This window comes from Garra rufa, chromosome 5 (genome assembly GCF_049309525.1).
Source record: "Garra rufa chromosome 5, GarRuf1.0, whole genome shotgun sequence".
NCBI lineage: Eukaryota > Metazoa > Chordata > Actinopteri > Cypriniformes > Cyprinidae > Garra > Garra rufa.
Genome location: NC_133365.1, coordinates 38,143,922 through 38,157,824, shown reverse-complemented (window position 1 = coordinate 38,157,824; position 13,903 = coordinate 38,143,922). Strand labels below are relative to the sequence as shown.

General features: G+C 36.4%; 1 protein-coding gene across 12 annotated transcripts in view; it reads left to right on the top strand.

The window, feature by feature from the left end:
• trpm3 (transient receptor potential cation channel, subfamily M, member 3) overlaps nt 1-13,903 on the top strand; it is a 195,088-nt gene that overhangs the window by 147,481 nt on the left and 33,704 nt on the right. For 4 of the 12 annotated variants that reach the window (XM_073840232.1, XM_073840242.1, XM_073840237.1 and 1 more), the window contains 8 exons: nt 3,833-3,933; nt 4,177-4,311; nt 6,058-6,108; nt 7,299-7,334; nt 7,530-7,670; nt 10,916-10,945; nt 12,833-13,125; nt 13,469-13,697. In XM_073840232.1, the coding sequence (XP_073696333.1) occupies nt 3,833-3,933; nt 4,177-4,311; nt 6,058-6,108; nt 7,299-7,334; nt 7,530-7,670; nt 10,916-10,945; nt 12,833-13,125; nt 13,469-13,697 (1,016 nt within the window). The remainder of the gene's footprint in view (nt 1-3,832; nt 3,934-4,176; nt 4,312-6,057; nt 6,109-7,298; nt 7,335-7,529; nt 7,671-10,915; nt 10,946-12,832; nt 13,126-13,468; nt 13,698-13,903) is intronic. The other 8 variants (XM_073840239.1, XM_073840235.1, XM_073840238.1 and 5 more) reach the window with 6 other exon arrangements.

Genomic DNA, 13,903 nt, shown 5'->3' with positions numbered 1-13,903 from the left:
AGGTTTTTGCAACACTGTTCTCACTCCTAACTTGTCACATATTGATGCTTGGCCAGGACTCCTTGGCATTGCTTTTTTGTGCCCAAGGTACCCCTTTAGTGTCATTTTTTTTTTTGCACAGTGTCACTTTTCGACATGCAGGTTACTTCATTGCTTGCAGTTGTTTGCCTTAACTTAATGGTTTGCATGCATTTGTAAAAGTAGAAATCATACGTAACCCCACCCCTATCCTGAACCCACCCATTTCTAAACAATATAAAACACGTAACAGGCAAATAAAAATACAGTCACAGGTATTTATTGCAAAAACTGACCATAAAAGAGCAGTACAAAAGTTACAAACAAGTCTTCTGAAGCAGATCTTTATGCAACAGTGATTATGTTTATTCCTCTCACAAATCAATTGTTTTGCCTCGGAAGACTTGGAATATTGATATTTTTTAAATAAATTATGTCTGTAGTTGTATCTGCTTGTTATATCCTGTGTTTTATTGAAAAATGGTAGGTTTAGGGGTTGGGTTACCTGCTCATAAATGTGTAAATTGTGTAATGTAAATAAGATTGTTGTCTGTTTACATTGAAAAATCATGCCACAAAATATATGCAATAATGGCAATATTATTATTCAATATATAATTTAATTATGATGATACATTTCCCAATGCCTATTGTGTCTGCGTATTGACGCCAAAAGTTTTTTATTTAAACCAATGGAGGACCCTGTATGTTAAAAAATGACGATAAAGGGGTACCCTGAGTGTCGAAAGTAACGCCAAAGGGTGCTGGCAAAGCATCAATATGTGATGATTTGGGTGTGAAAATTTGTTAATTTTTGTGGGGAAAAAATACAAACAAAAATACAGTATCATTTCAACCAAAGCTAAAATTCATGTCCTCTGTATTCATTCAAGTACATAACTTCACCAATGTAGATTATTATTCTATTTCTTTCAAGTTCATAAATACATAAATATGTAAGTTAGCAAATGTTGGTTTTAAAAATTTTTGCCCTTTTGTCCAAGACAATATTCTAACACTACCAGAGTACCCCTGGTACTTCTTTTGTTTTAAAAAAAAATCTAAAATTTATTTTTTTGTGTGTTTATGATTTTAATTAGAATTATTTTAATACAGCTAAATTTAAGTTATTGTTATAGAATGTTTATGATATGTACAGGGTACAGTACAGGGTGTCTGCTCTGCTCTGTGATCTCTCCAACAAGTAATCAATGGCCTGAAAATATTTGAAGACCCCTGGTTTAAATAGTAATTCTAGCATTCTATGAAATCTGTTTATTTTTTTTCCAAATTCAGTTTTTTCCGTTTTCATTTTTGTAGACTCTGTTTAGGAGTCTAATGGTTACACTAAAAATATTAATCAAAAAGCATGTCTAATTAATTGAAATTAAAAAAGTACACAATTTAATATCAATTTATTGAAAGTTTAACCAAAAGTAAATTTCTAAGGCCTTATGAAATACGTTTTATTTTTTTCTGAAACTCAGTTTTATTATTAACAAATTCTGTATTCCATTTTAATGGCATATTTTAATAATCAAAAGCATCTCTAATTAATTGATTTTATTAATTAATTAATTTAATCATTTATTATTTTCAGAATTACTAATACATTCTGGTAAATATTTTCTTGTTAATTTTCCTTAAAAGTTGTCTTAATAATAATTTTATTAGTAGTAGTAGTACTATCATTACATTAAGTAATATATTTCTGTCACAGTTTCTTCAAGTTAAACCAAACTTGCTGTGAAGACATTTAAGTTTCAGTTTGTAAATGATACAATAGTTTTTCTCAAAAGAAACCATAAAATGCTCATAAAGTGACTCTCAGAGCAGTTCTAAAGAGATTATGTTTACGTGTTTTATGTTTATGTGTCCAACTTATATATTGAACACCACAAGCACTTCAGTATGTGTGTAGTAAACAAAACTGCGCGTTTGCTTCATTTATTCACACAGACACACAGAACATGCAGGATTAATATTTAAATAGTATTTTTTGGAAGGGATTTAATATTCATAGACATCAGTCCAAATCACATTTTGATTTACATGTACTGACCTACTTTTGATTTATTCATCCAAAATTTGACAAATTCTGTGACATTCTGCGTTATACAGTAAATTCCACTTTCATGACTGGACGCCATGATTCTGTCCGTGTTTTCTTCATCGCTGAAATCTTAAGGCCCTATGATTCCTTGTTGTAAAATAATGATGAGGGCTCTCTCAAACATCTTCGTGTGAGTTTCCAAGTCATTCACAGGAGTGCCCATCAGTTTCTGACTGTTAAAACAGTCATAAAACACCATCTTACTTACAATGTGTTAATCTCCTGTATATCTCCCATAAATCGATTCCATCCCAGAACAGAGATTATTTCTGATCACACACTAACTGTCATTTTACCGCCCACCAACTTTGTAGTGCCTGCAATTGTCAGGTTAACATTATATTTAACACTGAGTGGAGTGAGTAAAGTGCAAGCTCTACTGGCTATGCTTCTTAAGACCCACTTTTAAATCCCATCAATAGATGGGATTCCAGTGAAGCCTTTGCTTCAAGAGCTCCATGTGTTGCTCTGAAAGCCAGCAGCATGGCTCTTGCATAATTCATAGTAATGTGCAGCGCATCTAAAGAATGATTTACTCGTGCAGTTCCCAGCTCTTCCTTTCCCTTAATGAATGAATGAATGGGATGTTTATCAGTCAGTAAACAGATAAAATGTTGTCTTTTTGATTAATTTACGCCATATTTATATCACTAACACTTACGTGTATTGTAAAATGCATGTTTATTGTTATCTTAAATGTCTTTATAGCAAACTAAGTGAATCAGTTGATTGCTGATTTAGAGTGTGTGATATGCTAATAACTCTAAACATGGAATTTTATATTATAAATCATGCTTTTATCAGTAGCTCAGTCGTTCCATGTATCATTGAACACACTTGTGAATATTGTCAGGATTTATAATGATGTAGTGTGAAATTAAAGCGAAACATAAAGCCAACCTCAGCTAGAGTTCAAAGCAACAGAAAACAGCAATTAAAGCTCATCCTCAGAGACTTAATTATACATAATTATGTGACCAATCTTTGCTGATACAGCGCCTTCCTGTTGCTGAGGACTTGTTTCATCTGGCATCAATTCAGTAACTAAATACATCATGAACTACAAAAGCACAAGGTGCCCCACATGGCCATTTCCAAGTGCTACAAACCTCCACATCCGTATTTTAGGTCTAAGAGCCTATAAATGGTGTCGGGCAGAATATTTCCGAGCACTTAACTGAGATTATGCAAATATGGTTTAATACACGGCGACACCTAGACAAGCCACGGAGGTGTCTATTTAATGGACTGTGTCTGGAAAGATTACCCTCCAGACCAGGCCAGAGTAAGTAAAGACAAATGTCCTGCTGCTCAGGGGGAAGGTTTATTAGCTTGAAGCAGGAGCAGAGCAAAGTGCTAGAGACCCTGGAGAGTGCTTTCCTCTGTGATTTATCTCTAGAATCAGCTTTTTAAACAGGCATAACACTATGCATTGTAATGATGTGAGAGCCAGGGATTCCTTAGGATTCTCCACTGTGCGAGGAATCTGTAAATCAATGGGAGTTGAGGATGCTTAAGCATGCCAAGCATTTTAAAGACATCAGACTGTAAAATTAGTAATGCTTAATAGACATTTAGCTACACAGCGCATCCATTATTGTATATGTTCTCGTTAACATATTCCCCAGGGCTTTTTAAAGATGGTTTTGTTAAAGCAAGTGAACTGACCTTAATTATGTGCCCTTTTGCTTGTCTGTCCAGGGGCCAATGCATCCGCTCCAGATCAACTGAGCCTGGCTTTAGCTTGGAACAGAGTTGACATCGCTCGAAGCCAGATCTTCATTTATGGACAGCAGTGGCCTGTAGGCAATATCCACTCACTCCAACTCTGTAATTCATTTAGATACAGAGATACTTTATTGATTACAGAGAGGACGAGAAACACTTCTGTGTTACTCTGACTCTAATTAAACACGGTAGATGCTAATGACGGCGGGGTGCATTTCAACCAGATTAAAATTCATGAAATTGATTCATTGCTGTGCACCTGTTTGTCTGTTTTATTGTGTGTTCTGGACCTGTAAGCTTTGTTTATGTGTGATTAGGTGGGCTCTCTAGAGCAGTCTATGCTGGATGCACTGGTGCTGGACAGAGTGGACTTTGTGAAGCTGTTGATTGAGAATGGAGTGAGCATGCACCGCTTCCTGACGCTGTCCAGACTTGAAGAGCTCTATAATACGGTAATGAAGCTATGTTAGATTAAATGAGATTTTGAATCCTTGTTTTTCAATGTGGTCTAAGACATTTGGATCCCACTGGACTATATTTGTTATACATACACTACTATTAAGTAAAAAAAAAAATCATGAAATAATTCTGAAAAACGTATCACAGTTTCCACAAAAATATTAGCAGCCTTCGTAAACATGAGCAAAGGTGGCTGTGAAAATGAATCTGCATTGTTTATCCTTTTGATCTTTTATTTTAAAAATTCACAAAATTCTAACATATCATTGAAGGAAAACAATAAAAAGTGGGTGGAAAATCTCATTATGAAGTAATTGTTTTTCTCTAGTTCACGTTGGCCACAATTATTGGCACTATTATTGCAACATCCTTCTTCCAAGATAACAGCTCTGAGTTTTCTCCTATAAAGCCTGATGAGTTTGGAGAACAGCTGGCAGGAGATCAGAGACCATTTCTTCAGACAGAATCTTTCCAGGTCCTTCAGATTCACAATCCCATCTCTTTTCTGTAGTTCACCCTACTCATTTTCTGTAGGGTTCAGGTCAGGGAACTGGGACAGCCATGGCAGAAGCTTAATTTTGTGTTGATTTTGATGTTTGTCATTGTCCTGATGGAAGATCCAGCCACAGCCTGTTACAAGATTTCTAACAGAGGTACTTTTTCCCCTGTTTGCACCAAACCCATCTGGTGGGTTTGCTGCCAAAAAGCTCTTTTTTTAGTTTCATCTGACCATAGAAGCCAGTCTCATTTGAGGTTCCAGTCTTGTCTGACAACTGAATATGCTGGAGTTTGTTTTTGGATGAGCAAGGAGCATTTTTCTTGAAACCCTCCCAAACAACATGTGGTGATGTAGAGACTGTTTAATTTTTTTGGACTGTTTTTTTAGGCTTTCTGACCACAACAATCAACTAATCTCTTCAATTCTCCAGCTGTGATCCTTGGCAAGTCATTGGCCATTCAAACTCTCCTCCTAACCATGTATTAGGACAATATAGACACACATACTCTTTAGTACAGATTCTTTAGTTGATTGGAACTTCTTAATTATTGCCCTGGTGGTGGAAATGGGTATTTTTTTTATAATGCTTTAGCTCTTTTCTTTTTTTTTTTCTTTTATATTTTCTATTTTGTGAAGCTTAACAGTCTTGTTCTGCACACCAGAACTATATTCTTGGGTTTTTACTTCTTGTGATGGATGATTAAGGGAATTTTGCCGTAGTGTTTCTCATATTTATAATCCTGTGGAAGTCATGGCTAGACAATTTCATGCTCCTAGTCATCCTGGTGTGCTAAACATTTAGATATGAATGGGAATACCGCCTACTTAAGAGATATTTTAGTCATAAGAATTTCTAGAGGTGCCAATAATTGTGGCCAACATGCATTGAAGAAAAACATTTCATAATGAGATTTCCCTCATATTTACCAAGGGTGCCAATATTAGTGGAGGGCACAATTTCAGAAAAAATGACCTATATGACTGGTTTTGTGGTCCTGGGTCACAAATTACATTCATAGTAATATTTAAAGGTGATATCAGGTAGATTCAGCTTTATAAAGTGATCGTTCACCCAGAAATGATATTTGTTGCATCATTTACTCAGCCTTATCTTTTTGGATAAACAATCCCTTTGAGGTAACAACTGCACATCATGTACTTATTTGTTTTTAAATTCTTGTTTGTGGTTAGATGTAACTGATACTTAAAGGTTATATTTGTTTCTGTTTGTGCTAAATAGAGGCATGGTCCATCCAACACCTTGTACCACCTTGTCAGAGATGTGAAAAAGGTAAGAATTCACTGTGCATGCAGCTGAGAGTGTGTGTTTCTGTATGCATGTGTGTGCATGCGTGTGAGTGGATGTCAGAGTGTGAGTCTAAGTGTTAGAGTAGTCTTAGATTTCTGTTGCATATTTAGCAAAGGTGTCTTTCCTGCTTCTTAGCCCCGACAGAGAGATTAGGCCAATTAGTTGCTTTTTTTCTGTCTGTGTCCTCTCTTGCTTGTTTCAGTGGTTTTCAGACTATAAAACAGTCGGAACAATGGGTTTGTTGCTTCCTAAGGCACTCGTGTATAGCTCGTTTTTCTTAATTACTATTCCTAAGTGCATTTTCAAGACATAATAGGACACATGGTTGCCTTCTTTTTGCACTCTGGTGATTTTCGCAGTCTTCTTATAGTGACATTTGTGCATAAACTGCAAATTCAACTTTTAAAAGACTCAATGCAGGTACACCATGAGGTTTTTAGTCTAGTCTTCACTTTGTCCAATAAAGGACTTTTTGTACTTTTTAAAGGCAGGAACCTTCTCTGTGTCCCTGGAGATTAACACGATGTTAAAATGGGTGCCACATCAACTTACTCTAGTACAAAATGCCTTGCACAAATGAAATGCAGCATCACCTGTGATTCTGATCAGCCAGTTGAAACATTTTGTGGCATTTGCTGAGGTTGAAGTAATTAGCTCAGCTTAGAAGATCCATGGTGGCTCTGCATTGGTAATTACAGAACCAGAGCAGAGCCTAGTTATCATAGTCTGAAGGCAGGATGTGGGATGTAATTTTGCTAAAAGGGATTTGGCCCATAGATCTAATGAAAGGAGGAATCTTAGGACTTCATGTACGCTTCATGTTGTTAAGTCGTACAATCAAAATTTCAACACCCTGATAAGGAGCGTCTAATTAGAAAAGCTCAGTAATATTGGCATAAACGTAAAGATGAGTCGAATCATTAAATTAGCAACCGAGGCATCGCTTCTTATCACTTCTCCCCTCTCTTTTTTTGTCCTGCCCATTATTGGACTCACTTTCTCTCTCCTACGCTCTGACTCTCAATGGTTTTTTTTTTTTGTAGAGAGGCACATTGTTTTCATGGTCAGTTCAATATGGCATCAAACCCTGATTCTAGACTTGCTTGGTCTCAGTGGGATGTCTGTCCCTTTAATATGATTCTGTCTCACTGACCTTGTGTGTTCTTTCCAAGCAAGAATATCCAGGGTTCAGTTGGATCTACCTCAAGGTGAATCAGACAATCTTCTTCAATTATCTTGATTCCTTCTAGCAATATGTCAGTGTGTTTGTGGTGTGAGAACGTATGGGTGTGTATGTAGTTGAGCGCGTGGTTGGTCGCTGACCTTACGGTTTGTTTGTATTTTCATAGCCATAACTGTTGGCACAGGTTCAGTGTTGTTATGAGTAACCTTTTTGTCTTCAGGGTAACCTGCCTCCCGACTATCGTATCAGCCTGATCGACATTGGATTGGTAATCGAATACCTCATGGGCGGAGCCTATCGCTGCAATTACACTAGGAAGAGATTTCGGACCCTCTATCACAACCTCTTTGGACCCAAAAGAGTATGTTATTGAAAAAAATGGCTGTAGCTCTAAAATGGCATTGTACTAAGATTTTAAGAATGAAGATGTTACATTACAAGTAAAAAGACGGCGGGTCTAGGCATTGGTGACATGGGCAACCCACATGTTATATTATGTTATGATTTTACACTTATGCAACAACGTTCCTTTTTCTGTCCAATTAGCTTACATAACCACACAGTAACATTAACAAAACATTATGTAAAATTAATTTCATTTATGGGTGGTTCGCCCATGGCATCATACAAGCTAGAAACGTCACTGCTCTACAGGAATGACTGAGAAACATAAACAGGGATCATTTATCCAAAAATGAAAATTTGATGTTTATGTGCTTACCCCCAGGGCATTCCAGATGTAGGTGACTTTGTTTCTTCAGGAGAACACAAACAAACATTTTTACTCAAACCGTTGCAGTCTGTCAGTCATATAATGGCAGTCAATGGGACCCACGGATTTGAGAGTCAAAAAAACATACACAGAAAAAAACAAATTAAACCCTACGACTTGTGACGCTACATTGATGTCTTAACACATGAAACAATCGGTCTGTGCAAGAAACGGAACAGTATTTGTAGCATTTTTTTTTTTACCTCTGATCCACCGCAGTGTCCAACTGTCCTGAGCGCATTCAGCCAGTGTGTGACGAAGAGCAAGCAACCATAACTTCAGTCGATCAGGCTCAACAGTTGGGAGTCGGTGAAAAATCACGTAAATCACGTAATCTTTTAGTTTTTAATCGGTTGCAACAATCAGGATAAGTACAAGTAATTACCATTTTAAGTAGCCGTCATACCCACAATCTCTCTGTGTAAACAATGAGTGACGTATATGCGTGACAGATTCTACTATGCCAGAGCACATTGACACGTCACGCGTCGGCTGTTGTGAACACGCTCAGGACAGTTGGACATTGGATCAGAGGTAAAAAAACAATATAAATACTGTTCAGTTTCTTGTACAGACCGATTGTTTCATGTGTTAACACCTAATTTGGTTTTGTCTGTGTATGTTTTTTTACTCTCAAAGCCGTGGGTCCCATTGACTGCCATTATATGACTGACAGACTGCAACAATTTAAAAATCTTAATTTGTGTTCTACTGAAGAAACAAAGTCACCTACATCTTGGATGCCCTGGGGGTATGCAGATAAAGATCAAAATTTTCATTTTTTGGTGAACTATCCCTTTTTACAACATTCTGAATTTAATTGAATTTCAAACGACCTTGGATATAAGGTTGAAAATCAGTTTTAGAAGTTTTTTGTTTTGTTTTAAAAGAAAAAATGTTAATTCAGCAAGGATACATTAATAGTAACAGTAAAGACTTACATACCAAAAATATTATATTTCAAATAAATGCTGTTCTTTTGAAATTTCCATTCTAAACAAAATACTAAGCAGCATGGTCTATAAGAAATATATAATAAGATGTTTTTTAAAATGTTTCACCAAATCAGCATAGACTAGAATATCGTCGTAGCATTTTAAGAATGATTTTGGAATATTAAAAGAATAAAATAGTCATAAAGTTATGAGATTACATGCATAGTATTCCATGAATAAATGTGAAACAATTTAAGTTAAAAAAAGAAAAGAAAAGATAAATCTTTCAGGTCCCATAAATTCTTTGGTTATCCAGCATATTTTGCATTTGAACCCTTTCCAACAATGACTCTATGATTTTGAGATCCATCTTTTCACACTAAGGACAACTGAGGGACTTACATGTAACTATTACACAAAGTTCAAGTGCTTACTGATGCTCCAGAAGGAAACACAATGGGATAAGAGCCTGGAGGTGAAAACTTTTTGAACTGGAAGATCAGGGTAAATTGAACTTATTTTGTCTTCTGGAAAACATGTAAGTATCTTCTGTAGCTTTTGAAGGGCAATACTGAATGTAAAAACTATGATTTGTTGGCAAAATAAGAAAAATGTATACATCTTCATTCTGTTCAGAAGTTTTCCCACCTTAGGCTCTTAATGCATTGTGTTTCCTTCTGGAGCATCAGTGACCTTTTGAAACTTTTGTAGTAGTTTGTAAATGTATGAGTCTCTCAGTTGTCCTCAGTGTAAAAAGATGGATCTCAAAATCATTCAGCCATTGTTGGAAAGGGCTCAAATACACAAAAGATGCTGGAAAACCAAAGAATTTGTGGGACCTGAAGGATTTTTTCTAAAGAACAAACTAAGGGGCTCATGAAGAACTATCACAAAACAAAACAAACAAAACAACAGCTGTGGATCATTCAGGTAACAACACAGAAATAGGAATCAAGCAGATGTAAACTTTTGAACAGGGTCAATTTTATAAATTCAACTATTGTTTTCTCTTGTGGACTATATGTAAACAGTTTTGGAATATGATTATTTTAATGTGTCATTAAAACATCTTTGTAGCTGGGTGATGAACTATAGAAATATACATTTACATGAAAAGTATTATACTTGCTTTTCAAATGCAAGATTATTCCCTCAGTTTCCCATAAATGAAAACATTTTTCCAAAGGAAATTTGTAATGTGTTTCGCTCAGTTTTTTTTTTATATCAGCATGACCCACCTGGGAAAAAAATATTTCCCATCAAAGCTGCCAGAGAGAGATGGCATATGGGACTAACACAAACTAGATCCTCAGTGCAGAGCAAATTTCCATATAGCGGTTCTTCAGCTCTGCAGAGTAAACAGGAGTCAAGACAAATTCTCAAGCCACTGACACCTGGATGATATCTAATTTTCTCACACATTTTGAACACATCTGAAGGCTCAGGCATCTAAGTCACAAATCTCGACCCTCTGACGCAGAACGGATTTCAGGGGGTGTGAGGACATTAAACATTGCTGCTCCATCATGCCAATGTCACAGCAGCGTTTTATCTGCAATAGTAGATTGCTTGTAGATAATGTGTGTCTGAGAGTGTGTATTCATGAATCTGTTCATGCACTTCAATATTGTGAGTACATTTTATCACATACGCACATACATCGTTCCACATATGCTGCCATATAAGCTTGAAATAGATCAGACATCTGCAGTGGCACCAGAGGGATGCTCTAAATGTATCATTGCTTAGCATAAAGAATCCTATCTACTCATTAAACATGCCATGTTTTTACATGTGTACCAGAAGGATGGTGAAACGATTTGAAAAACACGTAAATCAAATCTAACGTGTCTTGTTATTTTTGTCCTGTATGTGATTTTATTTTTGTGTGTGTTGTAGCCAAAAGCCCTGAAGCTGCTTGGAATGGAGGTGAGATTTATTTCTTAATTTCATGTTTCCCACTGCTTTCCAATAAAATCCCCACTGAGTTTCATTGAAACGCTTTCTTTAAGCTCTCCGTTGATTTGGAGGGTTGAAACCAAGTAATGAAGGTTCATAATGAAAATGCTCCTTGTATTGCGTGTTCAGAGGTTTATACGAAAACAATTCAAATACTATAATTACCTATAATTATCTTACATTTGTTTTTACTGGTCCTCTGACTTTTAATAATCACAATTAGGATATAAATTATAGGTAATTTATTGTCTTACTTTGCTTTTTTAATATTTATATATATTTTAATAATAATAAGCATATATAATATAATTTTAATTTAATTAATAAGCATACAATTTAATACTAATAATGTTGTTTTTGTTGTTATATTTAATTCATATTTCTGGTAATTATTATATATAGCCAAACCAAAATTGAATCATACATTTATCATAATCATTTTCTCACATGTTCACAGTTTATTCACTATACTTTTGGTAATAAAATGTGATAAGAGTTAAACTGTGTCAGAACAAATTCATCTTGATAATGGCAGATAACTTTGATAGAAAGGTATGTAACAAAACATGGTCAGGTCAAAGTGTCAAATCAATTCTTTCTCAGTTTTACTGGTAGTCCACTGTATAAAGAGTTTTTGGCTATAATATGTCACAGTTCACTTTATTTTAAACCCACTAGTACAAAAATATAAAAAAAATTATATCTGGTGTCTGAGTAGTTTTTGGCTTGACTCTACATATTAAAATGAAAAGAGCAAACCGGGACAGTAAAGTTCCTATAATTTATTCTACTTATATATACATAAAGGAGTAGTTCACTTTCAGAACAACAATTTACAGATAATTTACTCACCCCCTTGTCATCCAAGATATTTATGTCTTTTTTTCTTCAGTCGTCAAGAAATTATGTTTTTTGAGATAAACATATCTGGAAATTTCTCCATATAATGGACTTAAATGGTGCCCTGGTTTTTGAATCTTCAAAATGCCGTTTAAATGCAGTTTAAATGCGGCTTCAAATGGCTGTAAACGATCCCAGCCGACGAAGAAGGGTCTTGTTTACCGAAGCATTCCGTCATTTTCTTAGAAAAATATATTTTTACATACCTTTTAAGCACTGAAACTCGTCCAGCACTAGGGCTTGTAGTGCGCGTTCGCGACTCTACGTACTACGTCCACTGTGCTCTGTAACGCAGTGAATGCTTGAAGCAGTCCCATCACCTGACTCGCCGATTGTTTGTAACAGTGGAACAGATGTGGTCCAGTCGTGACAGCACTGAGATTCCTGCTCCGTTGGAAATGGCTGACATTTTCCACACTTGCACCACCATCTCGTCTCGTTTGAACGCGGTCTGCCCGAGGCTTGTGTCGCCGACGCCGCAGTATTCTCTCTCTGACAGAGTTTATCGTCTGTGTATTTCGGCTCAAAAAGTTAGGGAACGGTGAAAAACTCCGTCTCATGTGCTCCTCTAGCTTCAAAGTCGTCCGAGTTTCAGTGCTTAAAAGGTATATAAAAATATATTTTTCTAAGAAAATGACCGAACGGTTCGGTAGACAAGACCCTTCTTCGTCGGCTGGGATCGTTTACAGCCATTTGAAGACGCATTTAAAGGGCATTTTGAAGATTAAAAAATCGGGGCACCATTTAAGTCCATTATATGGAGAAATTTCCAGAAATGTTTATCTCAAAAAACATAATTTCTTGACGACTGAATAAAAAAAGACATCTTGGATGACAAGGGGGTGAGTAAATTATCTGTAAATTTTTTTGAAAGTGAATTACTCGTTTAATGATTGTTGTTATTGTTACTATTCTAAAAAAAAAATTCTGATTTTTTTTTTTATCTCTATTATATAGGATGACATGCCTATTAGACGAGGACGCCAGAAGACCACAAAGAAGCGAGAGGAGGAAGTAGACATTGACCTTGATGACCCTGAAATTAATCACTTCCCATTCCCTTTCCATGAGCTGATGGTTTGGGCAGTGCTGATGAAACGGCAGAAGATGGCCCTGTTCTTCTGGCAGCATGGCGAAGAGGCCATGGCTAAAGCACTGGTGGCCTGCAAGCTCTGTAAGGCAATGGCCCATGAAGCTTCAGAGAACGACATGGTAGATGACATTTCACAGGAGCTCAATCAAAACTCAAGGTATGAATGTAAATACATGTTATGAGCATTTAGATGAGGATTTCACCTGCATGTCCTGTTCCCATTGCTCCCCATGGGTGGGGAGGTTTGGGAAGACCATCTGTTATGCGCCAAACTGGCATCTCATCAAAGGCACAGTGACTGACCATGAAGACTCCTCTAAAATTCATAAACGTCTAATGTGTGCAATTTTTTTCTCTGTAATGGTATTTGAAAATGCTTATCCTGCTTGCACACCTAAAACAAGCTGTTGTTTTTTCATCTAGAGATGATCTTGTTTGTTTATGTGCATATAAATGTGTCTGTGGAACAGATTTTTTTTCTTCTTTTTTTGATCCATCAGGGAGTTTGGTCAGCTGGCTGTTGAGCTGCTCGATCAGTCGTATAAGCAGGATGAACAGATGGCCATGAAGCTGTTAACCTACGAGCTGAAGAACTGGAGTAATGCCACCTGTCTGCAGCTGGCAGTGGCTGCCAAGCACAGGGACTTCATCGCCCACACCTGTAGCCAGATGCTTCTCACCGACATGTGGATGGGACGTCTGCGTATGCGCAAGAACTCTGGCCTGAAGGTCAGATTTGGGAGAAAGATGTCTTAGACGGTTGTCTCATTGATAGACATAATACATACTAGGGCTGGGTAAAAAATATAAATTTCTTGATTTTAATCGATTCGAATCGTAGAGTACCTCCCATTTAATAAAATTTTTTGTGCTTTGTTACTTTTGATATGAAACAAAATCTCAGATTTGAAATCCTGTCCATTTTATTACAGTAT